The sequence below is a fragment of the Delphinapterus leucas genome, chromosome 19 (genome assembly GCF_059928025.1).
Source record: "Delphinapterus leucas isolate spDelLeu-1000000601 "Yukka" chromosome 19, BTC_Dleu_Yukka2, whole genome shotgun sequence".
Taxonomy (NCBI): Eukaryota; Metazoa; Chordata; class Mammalia; order Artiodactyla; family Monodontidae; genus Delphinapterus; species Delphinapterus leucas.
This window is the reverse complement of record NC_143147.1, coordinates 69,255,645-69,280,760: the sequence shown is the minus strand read 5'-3', so window position 1 is coordinate 69,280,760 and position 25,116 is coordinate 69,255,645. Positions and strand designations below refer to the sequence as shown.

Genomic DNA, 25,116 nt, shown 5'->3' with positions numbered 1-25,116 from the left:
GAATGGATTAATAGTGAGGTAATCTCCCTCTCTCTTCTGACCCTCTACCCTACACCTCATACGAGGTATTCTTACACCTAAGAGATCTTGGGAAGGCCCACCTGGCAGTAACTGTACTTCCATCTCAAAGCTGTCTTTTAAGGTCACGTTGACATAGGAGGATACTGTGCTACTGTGTGAAGATACTCACTGCCGATGCCTTCGTGGCTTTAAAAGGGTACTTGCTTTGAGCTTCTTTCAAAATTCCTAGAAGTAGATCTACCAAGAATTACGCTGTTTTCTGCAGTGAGTGAGAGGGCAGGAATATTAAGCTAGAAATCCTGGTGTTTACATGGTACTGACCTAAAACCTATCATGTGATTTTTCTGCTTTAGTTTCGGCGTAGATTTAAAGAATTGGTTGTATGTAGTGCACACGATGCACAAAAGTACACATGCCTGGGAGGAAATGCTGTTAGAAACAAGAATAAGAGAGCACGCACCGTGTCCATTCTGACAGCGGCACACCGGCAGGCAGCTTGGACTTTCACCGGAGGCGGGCGGCCCTTCCTTCCGTTGGCTCATTGTTTAAAGCGCAGAGTGTTCTAGATTTTCTTATATTTAATTAAGCAGCCAAAACTTCTGAATATCCTGCTTTAGTCAAGTCACCTGGTTATTAGCACAGTAATTAGTGTTTTCTTAATGGCACTAGTATAACATTTGGACTCTTGTGACCCTAATGCATATAGAATGTTTGGATAGAGAGGCTAACAGAGAACCAGGAGAAAACTGGTTCTTTGCTTTCCTGGGAAAGGGAAGTATAGTAAGTGGAGAGAATGCTGAAAATCTGCTTTCCGATTACTTGAATGTCACTCTTTATAGAAGAAGTTTTCTAGTGGAGAAGAACCTAGCCTGAATTTTATTTTTCTTCCAAGGCCAAATAGGTTACCTGTTGCTCCTGGAAACACTCTGTCAAAGAAATAGCTTTAAGGGTTTCTAGATGCTGCAAATAACATGTTCCCGACATGTGGTCCTCCTGTTCGTTAGCCCTGATATTGTACCAAAGTGAGTTGTGGATAATACGTCCGTGTTTGCTCTTTAATACTTTATTTTGCATTCTCAAGATGAGATTTTTAAGAGTGCTGTTTGAAGATAGTGTCTTTGTAGTGTCCTAGTTCTCCAGGGGACTGTTCCCACTTTTATAATTCCATGCGAGTCTAGAAAGTATATACATATTTATATTTTGTGCTTGTGTTCATTATTAATATATTTAATCTATAAAATACATGTTCATACACAGTCATTTTAAGTGTAGTAGACATTTCATTTGCAAGTTTCCAAAATAGGCCAATGAGAACTTCCTTTTTTCCCTATTAATTGTAACTTAACCTAAAAACAAATTGCTGTTGGTTTTCACTCACTTTCCTCAAGACCTATTTGCAATTAGATGATTTGGGTGGTTCTTTTAGAATAAAACTATAAATTTCAATATCAGTTATGAATTTTTAGTAGTATCATCATTATTCACAAAAAACAAATGCAGACATAATATTTGCCAGTTCATGTGTCTCATTATATGTTCTGCTTCTCCTTTTGAAGTTTTTTTTCTCCAGATAGGCATGTAAATTAATGAGTGCTTTTCTTTTGTACTTTCACCCTATTTCTTTTTTTCTTTTTTATTCTCCACCTAGAGTGCTCTCTTCTTTTGCAGGTAAAAAATATATTTTATTTCTTGACGTAAGCCCTTTTGTAGTATGTTCCAAAATTGAGTATTAATTGTTCTAAAAAGTTTTAATCAAATTAAAGTTTTTCTTGCCTTTCCTATATGTTAGGCTCTATCCTCTCCTTCATCGTGTAATTTAGTAGTGTCATTGTGATCAACGATACCACATTTTAATTTTGTGTATAGAATTCCTTCCAGAGCTAAGCTATTCATTTGGAATTTGGGGCAGTTTAAACTCCTTTCTCATCTTTACAAGTTGCAGAGGTAATATTTTTCCTGAACTGCAAGGTGGGCAAATGATTATATTTTTAATTACTGGGTCTAGTAACTGTAGAACAAGAGTCTAGAAACACAAATGTACCTTAAGTATCCTAAACATGCATATTGGATCTTAGAGAAATCTTTGAATAACCATAAGGTAAATCTGCTGACTCTTCTTTCTAAATATCTCTGAGTCACTGAAGGGATTTTTTAAATGTTTTCCATTTGACAGAACGTAGACATTATGAGTCAAGAAAGTTCTGTTTGCAGCCTAGACGCAGCAGGTTATAAACAGGAAATATGCTGCCCTAGGAATCTGAAGACCTGGTTTCTTACCCAGACTTTTATGTGACTTTCCCTGCATCTCTTAATGTTTCTCTTTTCTGCTTTTATCAACTACCTGTCTCTCCTATGGCTTATGGGAACACACTTTAAAAGCTTTTTAGCCCTATAAAAACACTAAAAAATATAAACTTTTATTCTAAAACTCAGGAAAAAAATTAATTCACATGTAAAGTAATTTTATAATACTTGGCTTAATTTGAAATCATTAATTTCCAAAATATGTTAAAAGATATATTGAATGTTGTAGGATATAATTATACAGTAAAGTAGGCTTTTATTTTAACACTTTAGATGAATTTCAGGTTTTAAATTATAATCAACATTGGATCTCATGTAAGATACAGTTTTATGCTTGGTATAAGTTTAATGTCTGTAAAATAGGTATAGATATTTCTAAAATATTATTTTTTGTTGATCCAACTGCATTTTTCTAATATATCCCACTCTGGACTTTTTTTTTTTTAATATCTTTATTGGAGTATAATTGCTTTACAGTGTTGTGTTAGTTTCTGCTGTATTGACTTTTTAATATAGATGCTATCCTTCCTTGAAGTCTGAATATCTACTTTCACATCAATTCTATATATTTAATCAGATCCCCCAAATTCACGTTTCATTCAAGGTATTCCTTTTATTCAAAAATAAAATGAGACATTTGGAGTAAAATTAAAGTTCTAAGAGAATAAGATCTGAAGTTGCTTCGAAAATAACTGACATAAGGAGTGATCAATAACCGAGTATAACAGAAAGAATCTATTATCTGTATTTTAATTTTTAAAATACAATATTTAATAATAAAATATATAATACTATAAATTTATAGCAAGTATATTTAGATTATGTATTACAACTAACAAAAACCTTACTAGTCATCAGGTTGTTTTCCCCACAGAATGATTTGAAAAACATCCATGGGTTGAGTTTCTCCATCGTAAGCTGGCAGCTGCCAGCACTGAAAGTTACCTTCCAGTATTTTCTGTTGACAGCGAGCTCAGTGAGGTTTTAGAGACATCTAACTGAGGACAAATTCTAAACGTTTACATAAAGCACATTTAAAGCAGGAACTATATTAATAAATACAGCGAAGTTATGTAATGAACTCCTACTTATTAATAGACTCTAAGGCAAAAGAGCACTTCCATCCTGTTCTCTGTGCTAATTCTAACCTCTGTGACCCGGCAAAGGACGTTCATGGAAGGCCGGTTCTTAGGTTCCTCACCCTTGATGGTGGCAGGGCACCTCCAGTGAGTAGGCACTGAGGGGCACGGGCTGTTCTCTTGAAATGCAGCCCCGCTGAGGATTCTGCTTCCTTGATAAGCCCTGTGTATAGATGAGAACACAGCTCTTCAAAAACGGACCCTGAGAATCATTAATAGATACAGACAACCCAGCTCCTTAAAATAGGATGTGATGAGGCAATGGCCGTTGAGATGGATGGGCTCATAGATGGGCAGACAAACCAGTGACTGACACAGCTGACCAGAGAGCTCTGAACTACCTGAGGATCGAACGTCTCGGAAGACCTGAGACCTAAGTCAACGCGAGAGTCCTCTAGAGATGCTTGCCATTCTGTGAGCACCTCTGCTTCAGATCATACTACGTTCCAACCTCCTGATCCTGACTTCCTACCATTTTGTTTCTCTTTAATCCTCCCTAATCCATATTGTTTGATTCTACGACTGCCTGAACCATGGTGTTCATTACACACCAGTTGTGCTGGTTCAAAACAGAGCTCATTGGTGTTTAATTATTGTATTTAATTTGTTAGAAACACACTAATCATCTATCATTATTTTTGATACTTTTTTTCTTTGGGAGACAAAAGCAATGTTTTCTTACAAGGTTAAACTGTCTTTTATGCTAAGGTTCCTCTGAGAGTTGTTTACAACAAAAATAGAACATTCTGTTGCATATGATATTTATAAAATAGTCTTAGAAGGTTAAAAGACCATAAGTTAAAATAATGTGTTTTCTTTCATCTGTAGCCTTAAATCCAAAGATATATTTATTGTGTCCAGCATAATGAAAATGGAGAAATTATTTTTGATCAATTTTGTATGACTTAAAATAATGTTTAGTGGCCTTAATATTAACCATAAAGTATTAAAATATATTCTAGAACTATTAATATGTTGTCCTAAAGAAAAGATATTTTAAATTAACTCTTTTTCATGATAAAAGTAAAGAATAAGGAAACAATGTGGTATTTGAAGACATGATTGAAATTGAAGGTTCCCTATGAAATAGCCCCAACAAAAGGAAAAATTGTAGGATTTTAAAATTTTTCATAATAAATAGAAAGACTATATTAAAATAAGTGCTGTTAAAATTTATTTTAACAACAAGAAGTGTTTCCTTGTTAGAAGCATTCTCCTTGCCACCTGGGCTTAAACCCCTGCAACATCTTTTAAAATTTACTTATTATGTTGTGTTTGATACATACGAAGAATATATGTCGTAAATAACACTTCAGTACTAATGCATACAAACAAAATGAACGTCATGAACCAACCACCCGTGTTAAGAGTTAGAAAAACATTATTATTCAAACTCTCACCTCTACTGTATTCTTCTTTCCTTCCACACTCTTGGCATCCCTGTCCCTGAGGCAGCCGTTGTTCTTGTGTGTTGATAGTTTCCTAACATTGTTTTCAGTACAGCTTCATCACGTGTATGTTCTCTAAGCAGCATACTCTTTACTTTTGCTTGCTTTTTAATTTTATAAATATGATTACATATTATAGGTAATCTGTTATTTGCATTTTCACTTACATTCTATTTGTAATATTCACCCATTGTCATGTGTAGCTCTGGTTTATTCATTTTGCTGGATATAATATCCCATTGTATGACCAGCAGTCAGTTAATTGTGATGGAAACCTGAGCCATCCCTAGTTATATAGTTTTTAAAAAGCTACTATGTATATTCTTGAACATGTCCCCGGAGTACACATGAAGAGTTTTCTCTATAAAATGTTGGGACATAGCTTATGAAAATGTCCAGCTTTTCTAGGTAAAGCCCAATTAATTTACAGTGGGGTTTTACAACTTTACACTCACATCAGTAGTGTGTAAGAGCACCATCCTTGCCAACATTTGGTACTGTCAGACTTCTACATTTTTGCAGGTATAGTGATTGTAAAATGATATTGCATTTTCTGAAGAGTGATAAAGTAGGATACTTTTTCATATGTTTACCATTAAAACTTTGCCTCTTATGAAGTTCCTGTTCATGTTGCTTCCTCATTTTTCTGTTGGGTTGTTTATCTTTATTTGTTGGTGTGCTTTACAAAATCTGGATACTATTCTTTTGTTAATTGCCTGTATTGTGAATCTCCCCTTCCAGGTTTTGATTTATCTTTTCATTAGCTTTGTGGTGTCTTTTGATGAATGAAGGTTCTTAATTATATTTTATCTAATTTATCAACCTTTTCAAGTTAGTGCCCTTTGAGTTATGTTTAAGAAATCCTTCCTTACCTTGAAGTAAAAACGCCATCTCCCAGGGAATTCCCTGGTGGTTCAGTGGTTAGGACTCAGCATTCTCACTGCCGTGGCCTGGGTTCGATCCCCGGTCAGGGAACTAAGATCCCGCATAATGTGCGGCCAAAAAAAAAAAAGAAGCCATCTCCCATATTTTAAAAAATTTTGTCTTTCACATTTGGTCTTTAATCCACTAAGCATTATTTTTAAAATGATCCTTTGTTGAGATGTAATTTCCATACCATGCTACTCACCCGTTTAAAGTGCACAGTTTGGTGAGTTTTAGTCTATTCACGGAGTTGTGCAGCCATCACCCATCAATTTTAGAGCATTTTATCACCTCCTCTCAAAACACTGATAGCCCTTAACAGTTACTCTCCGTTTCCCCCAAACATTCCAGCCCCAGGTATCCACTAATCTATTGATAAATCCTCTCTCTGGATTTACCTGTTCTGGCTAGTTCATATGGTGGAATCATGCCACATGTGGTCTTTTGTGACTGGCAGTTTTATTCAGTATGTTTTCAAGGTTCATATATGTTGTTGTGTGTTTTAGTTCTCAGTTTCTTTTAATTGTTGAATAATATTCTGTTGTTTGTATATACTAGACTTCATCTGTCCATTCATCCGTTGATGGACATTTTGGTTGTTTCTACTTTTTGGCTATTATGAATAATGCTGCTTTGAACATTCTGTGCACGTTTTTGTGGGGATATGTTTTATTTCTCTTGGACATGTAGCTAGGAATGGAGAGGGTTTATTTTTGTCTATTGTGTAAGATGAGGATATGATTTCTTTTTTCCCCATTTGAATCACTTGTGATCTCAGCACAGTTTTGAGACTAGTTCATTACTTGCCTACTGAGCTGCAACGCCAGCCCTGCCCCACGGGAGCTCGTTTCTGGGCTCCCCGGTCTCTGTGATAACACGACACTGTTCATTTCAGTAACATTTTTCTAGGTGCTGATATCAGGGTGGAATGCCACAGCACCTGTTCTTCTTTAGGAACAGCATGGTACTGTGTTCATTCCTGTACATTTTAGATCCCACTTGCCAAGTTTTTGGAAAGCTTTTGTTGAAACTTCAGTTGGATTTGCATTGATTCTGTAGATCACTTCGGGGAGAGCCGATGGAGAGACTTTTCATCACTGCGATGTACCTCTCGGGTATGTAGAGCTTCTTTAATGTCGTTCAAAAAGGGTTATAGTTTTTTCTTCAGAGTTTTGCACATCTTTTGGTAGACATATCTGAGAAACTTATATTTGTTATACGTAGCTATAAACGGTGTTTTATAATTTTTTCGGGTGTATAAAAATTACAAATGATTTTTAAACATTGGTCTTTGATTCAGATACCTTTGTAAACTCTCTTATTATTTCTAGTAACTTGTGCATTGATTTTACTTTTTCTCAATAGACAATTACAACATCCATGATTAAAGACAGTTTTGTTTTCATATTTTTTTTCTTGTCTTGCACTTATGAATACAAGTAGTGGTAGCAGGCATTCTTTGCTTCTTCCTGGTTTTAAAAGAGCTATTTTGAAACTTCACAATAAAGAATGAATAAAATTTGCTGAGCTTTTGGTAAATACTTTTATCTGGTTAAGAATGGTCTCTTCTATTCCTATTTTACTAAGAGTTTCTATGGTGGAATTTTATCAAATGTTTTTCTGTGTATTGAGATAATCATAAGGCTTTTTCTTTTAATACATAAATGGAATAAATCATATTATAGGTTATTGTCTAACATTAAACCAACATTATGTACCATCCAATTTTTTCATGATGTAATATCATTGGATTCAATTTGCTAATAATTGTTGAGAGAGATTGACCTGAGATTTTTCTTTTTTGGACGCGTTTTTCATTGATGTTGTGCTAGTCTCATAATTTGAGTTGCTGAATAAACCTTCTTTTTCTATTCTCTGAAAGAATTAGTGTGCGAGTGAGGTATTTGTTTCTTGAATATTTGGTGGAACTGGCCAATAAAGCCATCTGGGCTTGATATTTTATTTCTGGAAAGATTTTTGACTACTATTTAAATTTTTTTAGTGGTTATAGGATGATTCACATTTTGCAGTTTTTTCTAGTCAGTTTTGGAAAAATTTTATAGTTTAGGAATTTTTTCTTTTCATCTAAATCTGATATTTATTGGCATTTATAGAATTTTATAAATGTTATACTGCCCTTGCATTCTCTGCAACTTGCTGTTTACATATTTTATTTTTATGCATTACTGGACTTGATTTGCTAATAATTTATTTGAGATTTTTATGTCTGGTTCATGACTGAGTTGGCCTATAATTTTTATTTCTCTTCCTATTCCTGTCATCCTTTGGTATCAATATTATGACTTCTGAAATAGTTTCAGTGTATATTTCTCATTTTCTATTCTCTGGAAAAGTTTGTAAAGGATTAGAATGATCTATCTCCTGGGTTATTTTTCTAGAACTCACCTACAAAATTATCTGAGCTTAGCGTTTTCTTAGTGTGAGAGATTCTTAACTGTTCTTTCAATTTTTTTAATTGGATTGTTTTAGTTGATTGTTTCTTCATTCTTCATTTTCCTAGGAATCTGTTTCACCTAGGATCTCCAATTATTGGCATAATATTGTTATGGTATCACCTTATTATCTTTTTGATCTGTGATGGATCCTGTACTATGTTGTTCTTAAATTTTAATATTAGTTATTATCTCTTTTTTCTAGATAATATTGCCATACTTTATTTTTATCTCTCATATTTGTTTATTTGTGCCTTCTTTCCTGTTTCCTTCATCGGTCTTACCGGAAATAGTTCTGTCTTGCTAATTCCTTAAATTGGCTGCCTATTTCACTAATAATTCGCCTTTTAAAAATAAGTAGCACGTTAAGGCCACCTATTTCCTTCACTTTAGTTTCATCCTTCAGGATTTGATAAGGCATATTTTCATTATCAATCATTTCTCAGAATTTAAATGTTATGAATTTATTTGATTAGGAAATGTGTTAACACCAATCAGAATTTAAAAGTCATAAAAATAGAGTGAAATATCTCCCATGCGCCCCTGTCAGCACTAACCCCCTCATTCCCAATTAAAACAGCACAAATGTAAAAAGTGTGTGTGTCTTCTTCCAGAGATTATTTCTAAGTACATTTAATTTTTATCTTAACTTCATTTTGAAGCATGAGTTATTTAAGGTGTATATTTTAAATTTCGAAGTATACGGGATATTATTTTGGTTTTGTTGTTGCTATTTTTGTCATGGTTCTTAATTTAGTTGCAGTCTTGTTAAAGAATATCTTTGATACCACCAATTTCTTGCAACATGTTGACACCTGAATTTGGCATGTGTTTGTGTGTGTGTATGATGAACTCTTTTACTGGAATGGTGGATTTGACCATTTTCCCCTGTAGTTCTGTTAAATTTGTTGTATATATTTTAAGATTGTTTTATCACATGTGTACAAACTTAGATGTGTCTCTCTGGTGAATGACATTAAAAAATAATTTAGTGATACTCTATTTTGAGACTACCTTTCATTAATAATTTACTGGTATAACTTTTTTCATCCCTTTGGTTTCAATTTCATGTCTTCATTGTTCTCATAAAAAACATAGATGAATTTTATGTTAAAAAATTTAAACTATTACACTCTTTTAATTAGTAATTTTGGTCCATTTACATGTATTGTGATTTTTGATATACCATCTTACTTTTTTCATCTTTCCCACTTTCTTCTATGCTTCTTTTTGCCCCAGTTTTTAAAATAGACTATTTTAAAAACAGTTTTATATTTATGGAGAAAATGAGAGGATAAGGTATAGAGAACTCCCGTTTATCCCACACCCAGTTTCCCCTTATTAACATCTTACATTAGGACGGTACGCTGCTTACAACTTTGCAGCATCATTAACTAAAATCCATACCTTATTCAGATTTCCTTAGCTTTTACCTAATGCGTTTTGTCTGTTCCAAGATTCCACCCAGAACATCAAATTAATTTTAGTTATCATATCTCCCTAGTCTCCTCTTCACTGTGATTGTCAGATTTCCCTTATTTTTGATGATCTTCTGATGATCAGAATTTGTAAAATGCCCTTCTATAGTAATGTGGAATTCTTTTGCAAGGAAGATATGTCTCTTCTCCCTTATTATTAATGAAATCATTATATCAGTATGTACTCAGAGATATTTATTTCACCTTGGGATAGAATCCGATGCTAGTTTCTCACATTGTTCCGGCTTTGGGCTTTGGGCTCCGTCAGTGTGCACTTCTAGGACAGCAGGGTGTTCCAGGCTCAGCTCAGGTATTTTCTGCCCATTTGCCCAAGGACCACTGGTTCCTTTCACTGGAGGATGGTATGAGAAACCAAAATCTGGGACTTGGTGTGCTTATTGCTACTGGGATGTCACTTACTGAGTGTAATCTGTTTCTTACCCACTTTGTCTGCTTTTAAATTTTTCAATTTGTCTTTCATGTTCTGCCATTTCATTACCCAGTATCTAAATGTGGATTTCTTTTCTTTCTTTCTTTCCTGTTCTTTTTTTTATTTTCTATTTTTCCATCTTGCTTGATATTTATCGTGCTCACTATTTCTGTGGAGTCTTGCTTTTCCTCAGTTCTGGAAAGTTCTCGATCATCATCTTTTCATGTCTGCCCTGTCTTCCCTTCTGTCTCCTCTCCTTCTGGAACTCTAGGTATATATCAGATCTTACTTTCTATTCTGTAGCTTTAAACATCTCACTATTATTTTTCTGATATTATTGTGCTGTATTGTGGGTAGTTTATTAAGGTCTCCTGTTTCACTGCTTCTCACTTCTGCTCTGTTCAAGCTGCCTTCACTCATCCATTCTATCTTTTATACAAAATTTTTATTTGGTTCTTTCTCAAAGCTTGGAATTTTTGTTTAATCTCTTCTGGTTTACTCATTTTGTGACTCTGTCCTTTGTTTCTTTAAACACTTAACACATGTTTATTTTATATTATTTTTCTGATAATTCCCATATCTGACGAACTTGCTTGTGGGAATCTGTTTCTGCTGACTCTTACCAATGGTGTTTTTTGGGGGGACTTAGTAATTTTTTATTAGGAGCTCATATTTTGTTTATCTTAATTTGTGGAAACCTGGAGACATTAAAATGAAGAAGCTTTTCCCCAGAGGGAACTTGTTTTAGCTTCAGGTGGAAGCTGATAGCATTACAGACCTGAAGCCACTTCTCTCCTGCTCCAGGCTCCCCACCTTGGTCGGCGGTGTCATGTTCAGCTCACACATTGCTTTCCCTTGAAGCAGCAAAGTAGACGAGGACATTTTCCCTCAAAGATACCTGGCCTTTGATTGTGTTTACTGCTTATTACCCTGTTTCTGGCACATGCAGTTTTACATGTATGTGGTTTTTGTTGTTTTGTTTTTCCCTCTGAATGTTTCTCTTACTTCCAGTGAGCAAAGAAAGAAGCATTGAGTTTTATACAGGATCTAGATGTTTCACCTCATGAGGGTGTATCTAGTCTGGCAAACTACTTGAAACAAACATCCTCAGTCACCAGCATGCCTCACTCCTCCTTGCCTTCAACATGCACTTAGCTGCTTATTCTCTAAATTCTGCCTCTAAGACTGCATTCCCGTCTGTTCCACTTTTTCCTCACTGCTGGCCTTCTTGCCTGAGTGTGCCGAATCATTGTGTAAACTGCCTCCGGGTTCGTCTTTCCTGGTACAAATGCAGTGGCATCGCTTGGCTCACTGGCCCCCATTCCCTCTCCAGTAGCCAAGTTAAATCTTGTCGCTGCTTCTTCAGTTCCTGAAATCCGACCCATGTAGCTTAATGTTTGAAATCCTTCAATAACCTCACCAAGTTTCTCTTTTCTGAGTTTTCCTTCTTCCTCTTTAATGCTCTGTTTTTCTTCTTGCATGTGGCTCATTCTTTCTGCCTGAAATGTCCTATATCTATCCCTGTCCCCAGATGGTGCTAATTTATCTCTTAAGGTCCATCTCAGATGCATTCAGTTTTATTCAGTTTTCCAGAATCCTTCCAAGCTCAAAGTAACTCCTCCCTCTTTTGACCTCTTATGGCCCTTTGTCTTCATGCCTTGTGTGTGTGTGTGTGTGTGTGTGTGTGTGTGTGTGTGTACATGTATGTGTAGCTTATGTATTATAGTCTAAAGTATTTTAGGGAAGATTTTTTTTGGAAGTCATTTATCATAGTGGCTTCCACATCATAGATCTTAATAAATAGTGAAGTATACATAACTATAAATGAAAGAGAGGCACAAACAAAATATTTCAGCTTGTGGTGATGATTACCCATAAACTTTCTATGAATGTACAAAGGTGACCTAATATATCAATAAGTTGTTAATGTGTCTTTATTCCAAAAGTGCCTGTAGAATAATTTTTCAATTTTGAAAATAATCTAAATGATTATTTCTTAACCATGAACATGTCCTCAACTTAAATACATTTTGCTTTCATAAAGTGCATTTAAAATTTTTATTTGGGATGATAATCCTGGCAATCCATAATCCTTTATAAGACGTTTCGACCTCTTACTTCTTTTGCTAGGACTTGTCAGATTCAGAGTGGTTTAAAGAATCATTAACTTTCTAAGGAAACTGGTTTATATTGTTGGGGGGGTTTTTGTAATAAATGTTTTTATCATGTTAAGATACACGTAATGTAAAATTTGCCATCTTAACCATTTTTAAGTGTACAGGTCGGTGATATTAAATACGTTCGTCTTGTTGTACCACCATCACCACCATCCATCATATAACTCTTTTCACCTTATAAAACTGAAACTCAGGGCTTCCCTGGTGGCGCAGTGGTTGAGAGTCCGCCTGCCGATGCAGGGGACACGGGTTCGTTCCCCGGTCCGGGAGGGTCCCACGTGCCGCGGAGCGGCTGGGCCCGTGAGCCACGGCCGCTGAGCCTGCGCGTCCGGAGACTGTGCTCCGCAACGGGAGAGGCCACAGTAGTGAGAGGCCTGCGTACTGCAAAAAAAAAAAAACAAAACCTGAAACTCTGTACCCATTAAACAATAACTCTCTTTTCTTCCCACCCCCCAGCCCCTGACAATCACCGTATACTTTCTATCTATATGATTTTGACTAAGTACCTCATATAAGGAGAATCATACAGCATTTGTCTTTTGGTGACTGGCTTGTTTTACTTAGCATAATGTCTTCAAGATTCATATATATTGTAGCGTATTGCAGGATTTCCTTCCTTTTTAAGGTTGAATAATATCCCACGTTTTGCTTGTCCATTTATCCGTCAATGGACTTTTGGCTTGCTTCCACGTTTTCTGGTCTATATGTTTTTAAACTGCTAACTGAGAGTCAGCTTGACTACAAGTCGTCCTGACGGTTTGTCTCTTAGAGACGCAACCTGTACTAGATTTTGAATTTTGGGAATAAATCTGCTCTTTCACATCAGTCACGTAGATGCAGTTTTATAGCTTTACTATTTATAATATTAAAGGAATGACACATCTATTCCAAACCCATCTTGGCAGTCTCATCACTGTAGCTATCAGCGCATGCTAATGACTGAAATGTTAAAGACCTAAGGGAAGCCTTTGGCATCAGGCTTTTTCATTTAATGTTTCTTTTTCCATAATTAGTTGATACATTTTTCAGCATAATTTTTCTATTTGAAAATCACCATTGGACTGAAGCCAGTTCATATCAGTGTTGCCAGCAATTTAAAATGCCTTCCTCTAAGTTACCATTACATACCTAGTCAACTGCTAAAAATACACAGAATGGTGAAGTGCAGCCCTGGAAGGGTGTGGAGGAACAAGTACACATATACATGTTGTTCACATTGGAAGTGGGTTCAGTGTTTTTGCAGAGCAATTTGGAAAAAAAGTTAAAAAGTTATTCTTAGAGTTTCTCCAAATAATTTTGGAGGACTGCTGTGAGCCTAAAAGCCTAATATTGTAGGCTTTTATAACCTAAAAGCCTAATATTGTAATTCATTCCCTGATGTCGCCTATGTAATAATAATTGGAAATAAGGCAGGTATTCAAGTATAATATGATATGATACACTGTAATGATGAAATACCAAACAGCCACTAAAAATAGCAAATACACTCATAAATGAGACTAAAGCTAAAAAATTAGATGTGGGGAAAGGTAGAACGGTATCTACTCAGTGATTATACCATTAAAAATATTTTTATGTACATTGACAAACATTGAAATTCAGTTTGCAGTGGTGTCAGTGCCTGTGGAAAACTAACTTTTTTTGTTCTTTTTATTTTTTGTAAAGATTTAATAACCTTGTGGCTTTTGGATGTTGACTTTGTATTAATCATAGTGAAGGTTAAGGATTAGAAGTGCACAGTAAGAATAAATGAATAAAATACATACTATACTGCTTATGAATATCCTTCTTCATGGGAAATTCTTACTACTTTGACACAGTGTAGTATGTGATAAAAAGCAAAGGTTTTCAAATCAGATTGGACTTGGATAAAGTCTTTCCACGTCTCTTTTTCTCAGACCCCATGGCGTAGTTTGTCCGGGATGCTACAACAAAACACCCCACATTGGGTGGCTTATACAAAACAGACATTTGTCACAGCTCTGGGTGCTGGAAGTTAAGGTCAAAGCAGCAGCGTGGTCGCGTTCTGAGGGACATCCTCCTGGTTTGCAGCAGTGCCTTCTCACTGTGTGCTCACGGTGGAGGGCAAGGGAGCTCTCGGGGGTCTCTTTTATAAAGGCCCTAGTCCCGTTTCATAAGCGCATTAATCACCTCCTAGGGCCCTCACCTCCTAGAACCATCAGCCTGGGCATTAGATTCTCAGCTTGTGAATTCTGTGGGGACACTGGCATTCAGAGCGTAGTACTCTGTTACCCCCATGCCGTCACTTCCTCTGTCCTCCACAGATCTCAGCTTCTCTCTCATAGTTCCTATGTCATGACCTTTTCCTGGTGCCTCTGGGAGAGTTCTTCCATCTGATCATATGTACAGTATACAGTTCTCTTCTCTGGCTGTAGCTGACCTTTTCTTTCTCCCATCATTTCCACTTCTTCATTCTTTTCTGACTTCTTATTTCTGCTTCGTGTCTCTAATTTCTTTGCTTACCCTTTTCAGTATATTTTTATGCATATATAGTCACATATATATATTTATTTTGCTTTTAAAAAATACTTATCCCCCTGTTGCAGTTATACTGCTGCAGATAACATATGCCATTCGTTGTTGTTGCTTCTCGATAGTAGCTTTGCTCCTCAGGGATCCTGAATTTGGCCAGTGAGCTTGCATTCCCCAGGGACTATCAGATAGTCTAGACGGTCACTTCTCCTGAAAGAGCAAAAGGCCAGGCTTCAGCTCCCGACCTGCTGGATGAGCTCCTAGAAGGAGGAGAAAGAGGTTAAGGACCCTCAGCCAGAGCACCTCATTGCTGCACCTCCCCACTCACAACTCCTCCACCGGGAAAATCTGCTGCCCAGGAGCTCACCTTAACCTCCTGGACAAAATGGCAATAGGAGGACGCAGTTTTCTAAGGTCGCATGTCATTAGTTCTGGAAGCTGGAGGGGACAGTGCACAGCGTGAGTGCCCAAGAAGCTCCATGAGTGAGCACCTGCTTTCTCCAGCTCCCCTCGCCCCCGCAAGGCATCTGCTTGCCTTGACCAGACTCAGGGCAACACCATGTTGGGTTCTTGTTTCCAACACGGCAGTGGGACAGATGAGATTGTCCCAGGGCTAAGCAGGGGGAGGCGGGAGCAGAGAGCAAAGCTTGCTTCCCATCCCGCTTCTTTCAGCTTACGGGTTCCGGGTTTTCTTCCCAGACTGCAATCCCTTCCCCTCCACAGACGCGTGGTCTGCAGTTCAGGACAGTCTTTGTCCTCCCCAGGAGCTCCTTGGAGTTTGTTTTTCTGTTGTTTTTATTGTTGTGGTGGTTGTCGTTATTAATATCTCAGATTCATGCCTCCTGTGGTTTCTCCATGGTTGATTCTGGGAAGCAGAGTCAGCAGCCCATCCTATTCTGTCATATCGATATCCCTGAGTGTTTTTAAAAGATTATTTTGTCCCCTAAAAACATAACTGTTGTCACTACCTAAGCCTATCTGCTCTCAGAAGATTTCTCTTCTGTTTCAGAACGTGATTAAATTGACCGTCTCTTCTCTTCTTACGCCCAAATATTGTGTTCAAAGGGGAGGAGTCTTAAAACAAGGAGTAGAAAGCAAGAGACTTTGTTTTCAGGATAATTGGTTTAGAGCTGTGTAGCAGTATCCAGGTATCAATACATCCATGAAACAGGGGAGCAAATGCACTTAAAAAGCCTTTTATGTAAAGTCCTCTTACACTCTTCCCAGGGATCATCTATTTCCAATCAGCTTTTTTAGGATAAAAATGGAGCACCCTGTCACCTCCAGCTCCCAGTCTCAGATTTGTTATCATTCAGCCATTTCTTCTTCTCCAGCATAAATGCGTTTGACCAGCCATCTGTCATTCCTGTCTCTTCTGATCTAGTGTCGAGAGGGGGCAGGGCCAGTAGCTGAAATAGTATGAACTAACCCCAATCCAAGGTGAAGGAAACTTTGGATTTTAACAGTATCCGTCATGTTGGCTTACTTAGCACCTGTCACCTTCAATGAAGTAATCTGCATCAGATGCCAGGCGCAGTCAATACTCAGAGTCTAGCAATTATTATTTAGCACAGAAATTGTAAAACTGTTAGCGTTCAAAATAAGTGAGTGCAGGATTTTTATGGAAAATGGGGTAATCTCGTATTGTAGGTATTTTGATTTTTAAAGCAACTTCTCAGTATTTGCCTTTGTATCCTGTTCCCATCATCCCAATGTAACTTTTGTCCTTACTGTCACTTTCGGGTCTTCTAGTTCCCGGTCAAGGAATTGTTGGTCTATATAGTGCTTGTAGAAGTACATAGTACCTAGAACAGTTATCACTGTGTTTCAGAAAATGCTGCATTCTTAGCTAATGCAGAGACAATAATAATAATAATAACAACAACAGCAAGTCCCCTTAGCCTGAACTAACTGTTCATCTGGTAGCATGGCATGCTACGTTCCCTGATCTACTTTCCCTCTGAAAACAACTAAAAAGGCTAGATACAATTTTTTTTTTTAAAGAACATCTTTTTGAGTGTATTCACAAGCTGTTAAGTTAGGTAGGATACTCAGATATCAACATCTAAATGAAAACAGAAACCCAGAGGTGTAAGCAGAGCACTGAGGCAGCTCTCACCTTGAGGACCTTTTCTAAAACTGAGTGAACTTGAACTTCAGTTTGGGGCCTCTTATTGGGCACAGGGGAAAAACAAAGTCCAGGGTTTGCTTAAGGCAGAGGATAAAACTGGGACACCAAGGGCCACACCCACCATGTGCAAGTGAACTAGAAACAACCTTAACGTTGAGTGGGGTGCCCCTGAAAATTCATAACCGTAAGCCAGTGCTCGTGGATGTGTGATGCCTGAATTCGCACTGTCACCGTGTCCTGGAAAACGAGTCTGAGAACTCACTCTAAAGTCGTCCAGACATGCTGACATCTCCAGGGCCCTGTCAGAGTCACATGATTGCCAGAGAACCACTTTCAATTCCAACAGATACGAACTTGCACTTAAAAAGAACAACAATGCAAAACGGTAGGAGAAAAAACAAAGTACCATGAACCAGGGTCTTAAAAGTTTTTGAACAGCAGAATGAGACCTGCAAAGGCTTGAGATGCTGGAATTATCAGCCACAGAATAGAAAATAGTCATAGTTAGTATATGATGTAAACTTAAAGATTTTAAAGGAATTGAAAATACTAAAATGGCAAGGGCGTTTAAAAATTACCATGCATATTTGTAAAAAAATAAACTCCTAAAAATAAAACAACTGAAATTCAGAATCTGAATGGATTTGAGAGCAGATTACACACAGAAAATGTCTAGAACGTAGGCGAAAGGAAAAGATGAAAAATATGAAAGAGAGGTTAGATGAAATGAAAGAATGGGAAGATCTGTGTACATCATGTGAGTTCATAAAGAGTGGAGATAGAATGGAACAGAGACATTAAATTAATAGGTTAAGCCTGAGAGTCCTGCAGTAGTTATAAAAAACAGATCCAGAGGAGGAGCATGTCCCAATCAGAATAAATAAAAACATATCTACACTTAGAAAAATTAAAAAATTGAAGAATACAAAACACAAAGATCTTAAAAGCAGCCAGAGAGACAAAAAAAAGTTACCTTCCAATGAATAGCAGCTGACTTTTCAACAACACCCCTAAAAATATTTTCAGATTAGTGAAAACTGAGAGTGCTTGCCACTAAACTTCTTTAAAGAACTTAAAGGGTGCGCTTGGGGCTAAAGGAAAATGCGTGTATGGAAGGTCAGAGTTGCAAGAAGGAATGAGGAGACAAGACGGGGAAATATATGGATATATCTAAGCAGCTACTGAATAATTAGCAATTTTGAGTTGATAAAAACGAAATAAACTGAAAATAACAACTCTAGCATATAAATATGGGAGACTGCTACAGGACTTAAAATGTCCTAAGTCTCTTTCGTTGCTTAAGAGCATATAAAAAATAATTAACTTTAAAATTTGATAAGTGAAACATGGGTGTTGAGGCCTCTTACTGTGAGCACTAAAGAAGATATCGTGTATCACTTCCAAACCAGAGAGGAGAAGAAAGCTGAAGGAGGAAAACATTTATTCATTTAGAATAAAAGAAGGAAAAGGGGGGAGAAAAACAAAACATACAGAGCATAGGGCAAACAGCACAAAATAAGAGACAAAATAAAGGCAAATATGTTAGCATGTACAAACTAATGGACTACATTGGAATAAATGCCCCATTTATTTATTTTTTTTTAACATCTTAATTGGAGTATAATTGCTTTACAATGGTGTGTTAGTTTCTGCTGTATAACAAAGTGAATCAGCTATGTGTATACATATATCCCCATATCTCCTCCGTCTTGCGTCTCCCTCCCACCCTCTCTATCCCACCCCTCTAGGTGGACACAAAGCACCGAGCTGATCTCCCTGTGCTATGCGGCTGCTTCCCACTAGCTAACTATTTTACACTTGGTAGTGTATATATGTCAGTGCTACTCTCTCACTTCGTCCCAGCTTACCTTTCCCTCGCTGTGTCCTCAAATCCATTCTCTACGTCTGCGTCTTTATTCCTGTCCTTCCCCTAGGTTCTTCAGAACCTTTTGGTTTTTTTTTAGCTTCCATATATATGTGTTAGCATATGGTATTTGTTTTTCTCTTTCTGACTTACTTCACTCTCTATGACAGACCCTAGGTCCATCCACCTCACTACAGATAACTCAATTTCATTTCTTTTTATGGCTGAGTAATATTCCATTGTATATATGTGCCACATCTTTATCCATTCATCTGTTGATGGACACCTAGGTTGCTTCCATGTCCTGGCTATTGTAAACAGAGCTGCAATGAACATTGTGGTATGTGACTCTTTTTGAATTATGGTTTTCTCAGGGTATATGCCCAGTAGTGGGATTGCTGGGTCAGATGTTAGTTCTACTTTTAGTTTTTTTTTTAAGGAGCCTCCATACTGTTCTCCATAGTGGCTATATCACAGTGCAAGAGGGTTCCCTTTACTCCACACCCTCTCCAGTATTTATTGTTTGCAGATTTTTTTGATGATGGCTATTCTGACTGGTGTGAGGTGATACCTCATTGTAGTTTTGATTTGCATTTCTCTAATGATTAGTGATGTTGAGCGTCCTTTCATGTGTTTGTTGGCAGTCTGTGTATCTTCTTTGAAGAGATGTCTATTTAGGTCTTCTGCCCATTTTGGGGTTGGGTTGTTTGCTTTTTGATATTGAGCTGCATGAGCTGCTTGAAAATTTTGGGGATTAACCCTTTGTCAGTTGCTTCGTTTGCAAATATTTTCTCCCATTTTGAGGGTTGTCTTTTCATCTTGTCTATGGTTTCCTCTGCTGTGCAAAACCTTTTACGTTGCCTTAAGTCCCACTTGTTTATTTTTGTTTTTATTTCCGTTTCTCCAGGAGGTGAGTCAAAAAGGAACTTGCTGTGATTTATGTCATAGAGTGTTCTGCCTCTAAGAGTTTTATAGTGTCTGGCCTTACATTTAGGTCTTTAATCCATTTGGAGTTTATTTTTGTGTATGGTGTTAAGGAGTGTTCTAATTTCATTCTTTTACATGTAGCTGTCCAGTTCTCTCAGCACCACTTATTGAAGTCTTTTCTCCATTGTATATTCTTGACTCCTTTATCAAAGATAAGGTGACCATATGTGCGTGGGTTTATCTCTGGGCCTTCTATCCTTCCATTGATCTGTATTTCTGTTTTTTGTGCCAGTACCATACTGTCTTGATTACTGTAGCTTTGTAGTGTAGTCTGAAGTCAGGGAGTCTGATTCCTCCAGCTCCGTTTTTCTTTCTGAAGATTGCTTTGGCTATTTGGAGTCTTTTGTGTTTCCATACGAACTGTGAAATTTTTTGTTCTAATTCTGTGAAAAATGCCATTGGTAGTTTGATAGGGGTTGCACTGAATCTGTAGATTGCTTTGGATAGGATAGTCATTTTCACAGTGTTGATTCTTCCAATCCAAGAACATGATATATCTCTCCATCTGTTTGTATCATCTTTAATTTCTTTCATCAGTGTCTTATAGTTTTCTGCATACAGGTCTTTTGTCTCCTTACGTAGGTTTATTCCTAGGTATTTTATTCTTTTTGTTGCAATGGTAAGTGAGAGTGTTTCCTTAATTTCTCTTTCAGATTTTTCATCGTTAGTGTATAGGAATGCAAGAGATTTCTGTGTAAATGCCCCATTTAAAAGACAAACTTTGATGAGATTTTTAAAAGAAGTTTCCAAAATATATGCTATTTATAAGATATATAGCTAAAACTTGAGGGTACAAAAAGGTTTAAAAGCGTGGATAAAAATATACCACACGGGCTTCCCTGGTGGCGCAGTGGTTGAGAGTCCGCCTGCCGATGCAGGGGACACGGGTTCATGCCCCGGTCCGGGAAGATTCTACATGCTGCAGAGCGGCTGGGCCCGTGAGCCATGGCTGCTGAACCTGCGCATCCGGAGCCTGTGCTCCACAACGGGACAGGCCACAACAGTGAGAGGCCCGCGTACCGCAAAAAAAAAAAATTGTACAACTGGCCATCAAGCAATCTCAAAAATTTTCAAAGAAGTAACGTAGTATAGAGTACATTCTCTGGCCACAATGCAGTTAGAAGTGAATAACAAAAAGACAGTCATTAAACTTCACATCCTAAATTGGTTGTTGTCCCTCTAAAATTTCATATCCACCCAGAAGCTGGGAGTGTGACTCTGTTTGGAAATAGGGTCTTTGCAGATGTAATCAAGTTAAATGAGGTCGTGCTCGATTAGGGGGAGCCCTAAGTCCAAGGTGACCATTATCCTTATAAGAAGAGGGAAATTTGGACACAGAGATACAGACACACAAGCACAGCCACGAGGAGATGGGGGCAGAGGCTGGAGCAGCGCATCGAGAAGGCAAGGATGGCAAGCAGCCACCGAAAGCTGGGGGAGACTCTGCCTCAGAGCCTCCAGAAGGAGCCTGCCCTGCCAGCACCTTGCTTTCAGACTTGCAGCCTCTAGAACTCTGAGAGAATAAACGTAGTCTTAGGCCACCCAGCTTTTCGTACTTTGTTGGGACAGCTCTAGGAAACTAGTATACCCCATAGGTTTGGGAATTAAGAAACATACTTCTAAGTAGATCATAAGTCAAAGAAAAAAATAAAAATGGAAGTTCAAAATGTTTTGAATTAAATGGTAATGAAAATGTCGTGTATCTAAACCTAAGAGATTAAACTTAAGCAATGGTAGAGCGGTATTTATAGTCTTAAGTTTATATAAATCAGGAAAGAAGAAAGGATAAAAATAAATGAGTTAAATATCCAAGATAAGAAGTTAGAAGAATAAAAAACCCAAGAATGTAGAATGAGGGACATAACAAACATAAGAGCAGAAATCAATGAAATAAAAACAAAAAATACAGTAGCAAGTACTAGACGAATCTTAGAAACATAATGTCGCCTATTTGAAGAAGCAAGTTGCAGAAGAGTACATGTAATATTCCATTTACATAGGTGTTTGAAACAAGTAAAACTAAATGTGATGTATGTGGTAAACGGTTTTAGGTAGGATCTCTGTCTGAGCTAGAACGGGTGGCATGGGATTGGAGAAGGAGGGAAGCAGGAGGAAGGAAGCAGTGAACTTCCTTTGTTTGGTAGCCTTTTGCAGTTCTTCTTTTATGGCTCTCCTAGTCATATCCTGTGACCATTTTTCCATTTTTAAAAACAAGGTTATTGCTGACATGGAGACACAAGTCCACAAGTTGAGAGAAGAGCTGATCAGCGTGAACTCCCAGCGGAAGCAGCAGCTGGTGGAGCTCGGTCTTCTTCGTGAAGAGGAGAAGCAAAGGACTGCTCGGGACCATGAGGCTGCCGTCAACAAACTGAAGGCTGAGTCAGAAAAGATGAAAATAGAGCTGAAAAAGACTCATGCCGCTGAGACAGAGATGACGCTGGAAAAGGTAAGATGCCCTCCTGGATGTGTTATAGACAGTCGAGACCCGTGTTTGAAATCCACTGATGCCACCGTTATATTTAATCTCGAAGAGGCGGTGGACTTAGAATTACTCTCCAGTTGATAAGCCATTCAAATGAGCAGTCTAAGTGTCTTGCTGTATGTCTCAGGGAGTTTCCTGACTTTTCCCTTGACTTTTGTGGAAGGGATTGTATGGAATATCCCTTCCATAGTTATTAAACATACACTGTGAGAAAAGTGTTATAATATTATCAAATATTATACTGACTAGGAGTATTTGGGCTGTAACCTTGAGTTTTTCCTAAGGTAAGACTAGGTTTCAGATCTTTCTTATGTTGTCTAATGGTCATTTCTAGATTTTACAGTTTTTTATGTGTCCCATAGATGATGACATATTTTCCCAGATTGATATTTCAAATAAAGGACTTTCTTTAGAATTACACATTTTTGAAATATATGTCAATATAATGTTTACACATTTTGAGTTGACTTATATTCCAGAGACAGCCTCAAATATTTGTTCTTCTGGTGTTCTGGGAAAGTGTAAATATTTTAATCAGGTAGTAAAAGTGAATTGCTGTTAATCATCACAACTGTCAACTGCCCCTTGAGTTCTTTAAGACCAACCTCTATCCTGGGATCAAGACACTGGGAAAGGGTAATTTAAGAATCTTCTGATTTTATTTTTTTCCTACCTCTTCTTGATCGTTAAATGGGAAGCCTTCATAGAGCATACCATGCCATTCTAGGTTCTGCTCTACTGATTTTACCTGGATCGTGGCCCTAAGGTGCTCACTTTGCATCAGTACCGTCACTTACCTGAGGGTCAGATTTCAGCAGACTGGGCCCATGGCAGCCTGGCTCTGAACCCAGAGATAAACCGAAAAAGGGCTCTGAAGAGGCAGGAGTGAAGAGGCAGGAGTGCATCTGGCTTCCTGGAGGGACCGCAAGGAGGCCGGTGTGGCTGGGAAAGACGGAGGAGGGGAGGACGAGGGGCTGAGCTCAGGGACGAGGCCTCTGGGGACGGACCGGGCCCCGTAGGGCTGTGGAGGCCACTGCAAGGGCTTGGCTTTGACCTCCATAAGTAGAGGAAGCCTGGCAGATTTGGAGCAGAGGGCTCTCGGGCCACGCCCGCCTGCCGAGGGTGAAGGTGGAAGTGGGGAGACTAGTTAAAAAGCTATTGCAGTGATTTAGACCAGAGTTGAGAGATGCTGGGCTTGGCCAGTAGCACTGAAGGTGGTACACGGGTCCGGCTGGGTTACGGTCTGATGGTCTGCAGGCAGAGCTGACGGGATCTGCTTTGGGTTCAGACGTGGGAGTGGGGGGGGGGGTCGGGGAAGAGGCGGAGGGCGAGAGAACGTGTGAGTGAGTCGCCCAGCGTGATTCCAAGGTGACTTGCTGGAGCCACGAAGCAAGCGGAGTTACGTGCCCTTTGCTGTGTGTGAGAGACGGCGAGAGCTGTGCAGGCCACAGGGACACGACCTGGCTGAGGGCCCTTCATACCCCAGTGAGGATGCTAGCGGTCATTCCATCAGAGCAGCGCAGAATCGTGCTCTTTGATGCCAAAGTATACAAGGTGTCAGGAACTGGGGAATGTCCTGATACCGAGTAGTTTTAGCCCCCTGACAAGCGCACAGGAGAGACCGATGGGGAAGCTGCTGGGCACTGACACACACCGCACCTCAGCTCTGCTCACTGCCACCAAAAGTTCAAAGTATCTCCAAGTAAATGTGCTTAAATGGCACGGATACCAGTGCACCTCGATTTTTTAAAACACTGGACATAGTAAAGCCAGACTTATAAAACATACAGTTTAGGCCTTCATTTTCTTGAATCATGTGTTCACATATTAAAGGTTTCTTTTTAATAGGAGATGAATTTTTCAAGTATAGGTTTATATGTGTTACTAGCAAATTGACAGGTTACAGATAATAAAAGAAATTAGTATTAGAAGCCATCAGTAATTTCTTTGGCAAGTATTTCTTGAATATTTTCTATATCTCAAAGGCATTATCCCAGGCACTTTGGGGCTACACAGAAAAAGGGGAAAAAAGGCACTGTCCTTAAGCAGATTATAAAACAGTAGTGGCTGCAGGACACACACACGTACACAGATAACTGTAATGCAAGGTAGAGTGTGAACTGGGGGGAAATGATTTTCTATTAAGAAAATCAGGGGAAATTACCTGGAAGAGATGGATGTCACTTGAACTGGACACGGGTAATGTGTAGGATTTTCTAGTAGGTTCTAAGCCACAGGAATGACAACAGCAAGAGCCATGTACGTGGCATAGCGGCTACCAAGGGAGAGTGGTCAGCGACGAGCCTGGAGACGGCGGGGGGCGCCGGAGGCCTCCGAAGCTGTGGTGGGGATTAGGCTTCACGGGGTAACAGTGAGGAGGTACTGAAGGTTTTTTCTTTTTTTTTTTTTTTTTTTTTGCGGTACGCGAGCGTCTCACTGCTGTGGCCTCTCCCGCTGCGGAGCACAGGCTCCGGACGCGCAGGTTCAGCGGCCATGGCTCACGGGCCCAGCTGCTCCGCGGCATGTGGGATCTTCTCGGACCGGGGCACGAACCCGCGTCCGCTGCATCGGCAGGCGGACTGTCAACCACTGCGCCACCAGGGAAGCCCAAGTACTGAAGGTTTTTAAGCCATGAAGTGTCAAGATTCAAGCGGTTATTAGGAGAATCTTTCCAAGGTGCCGTGGAGTAGAGGTAGTTGGCAGGACTGGATTAATCCAGGTGACAGGTCCCCGAGGGCACCTCAGAGGTACGGGAATGTGGTGGGGGCCTCGTGGTGAGCACGGG

General features: G+C 38.6%; 1 protein-coding gene across 17 annotated transcripts in view; it reads left to right on the top strand.

Annotated features, from left to right (window-relative positions):
* The window catches only part of CEP112 (centrosomal protein 112), a 413,480-nt gene that overhangs the window by 239,748 nt on the left and 148,616 nt on the right, over positions 1 to 25,116 (top strand). For all 17 annotated transcript variants that reach the window (XR_016389081.1, XM_089901741.1, XM_022589836.3 and 14 more), the window contains one exon: positions 22,065 to 22,295. Coding sequence is in view for 16 of the 17 variants with exons in the window: in XM_089901741.1 (XP_089757867.1) it covers positions 22,065 to 22,295 (231 nt within the window). In the remaining variant the exon portion in view is untranslated. The remainder of the gene's footprint in view (positions 1 to 22,064; positions 22,296 to 25,116) is intronic.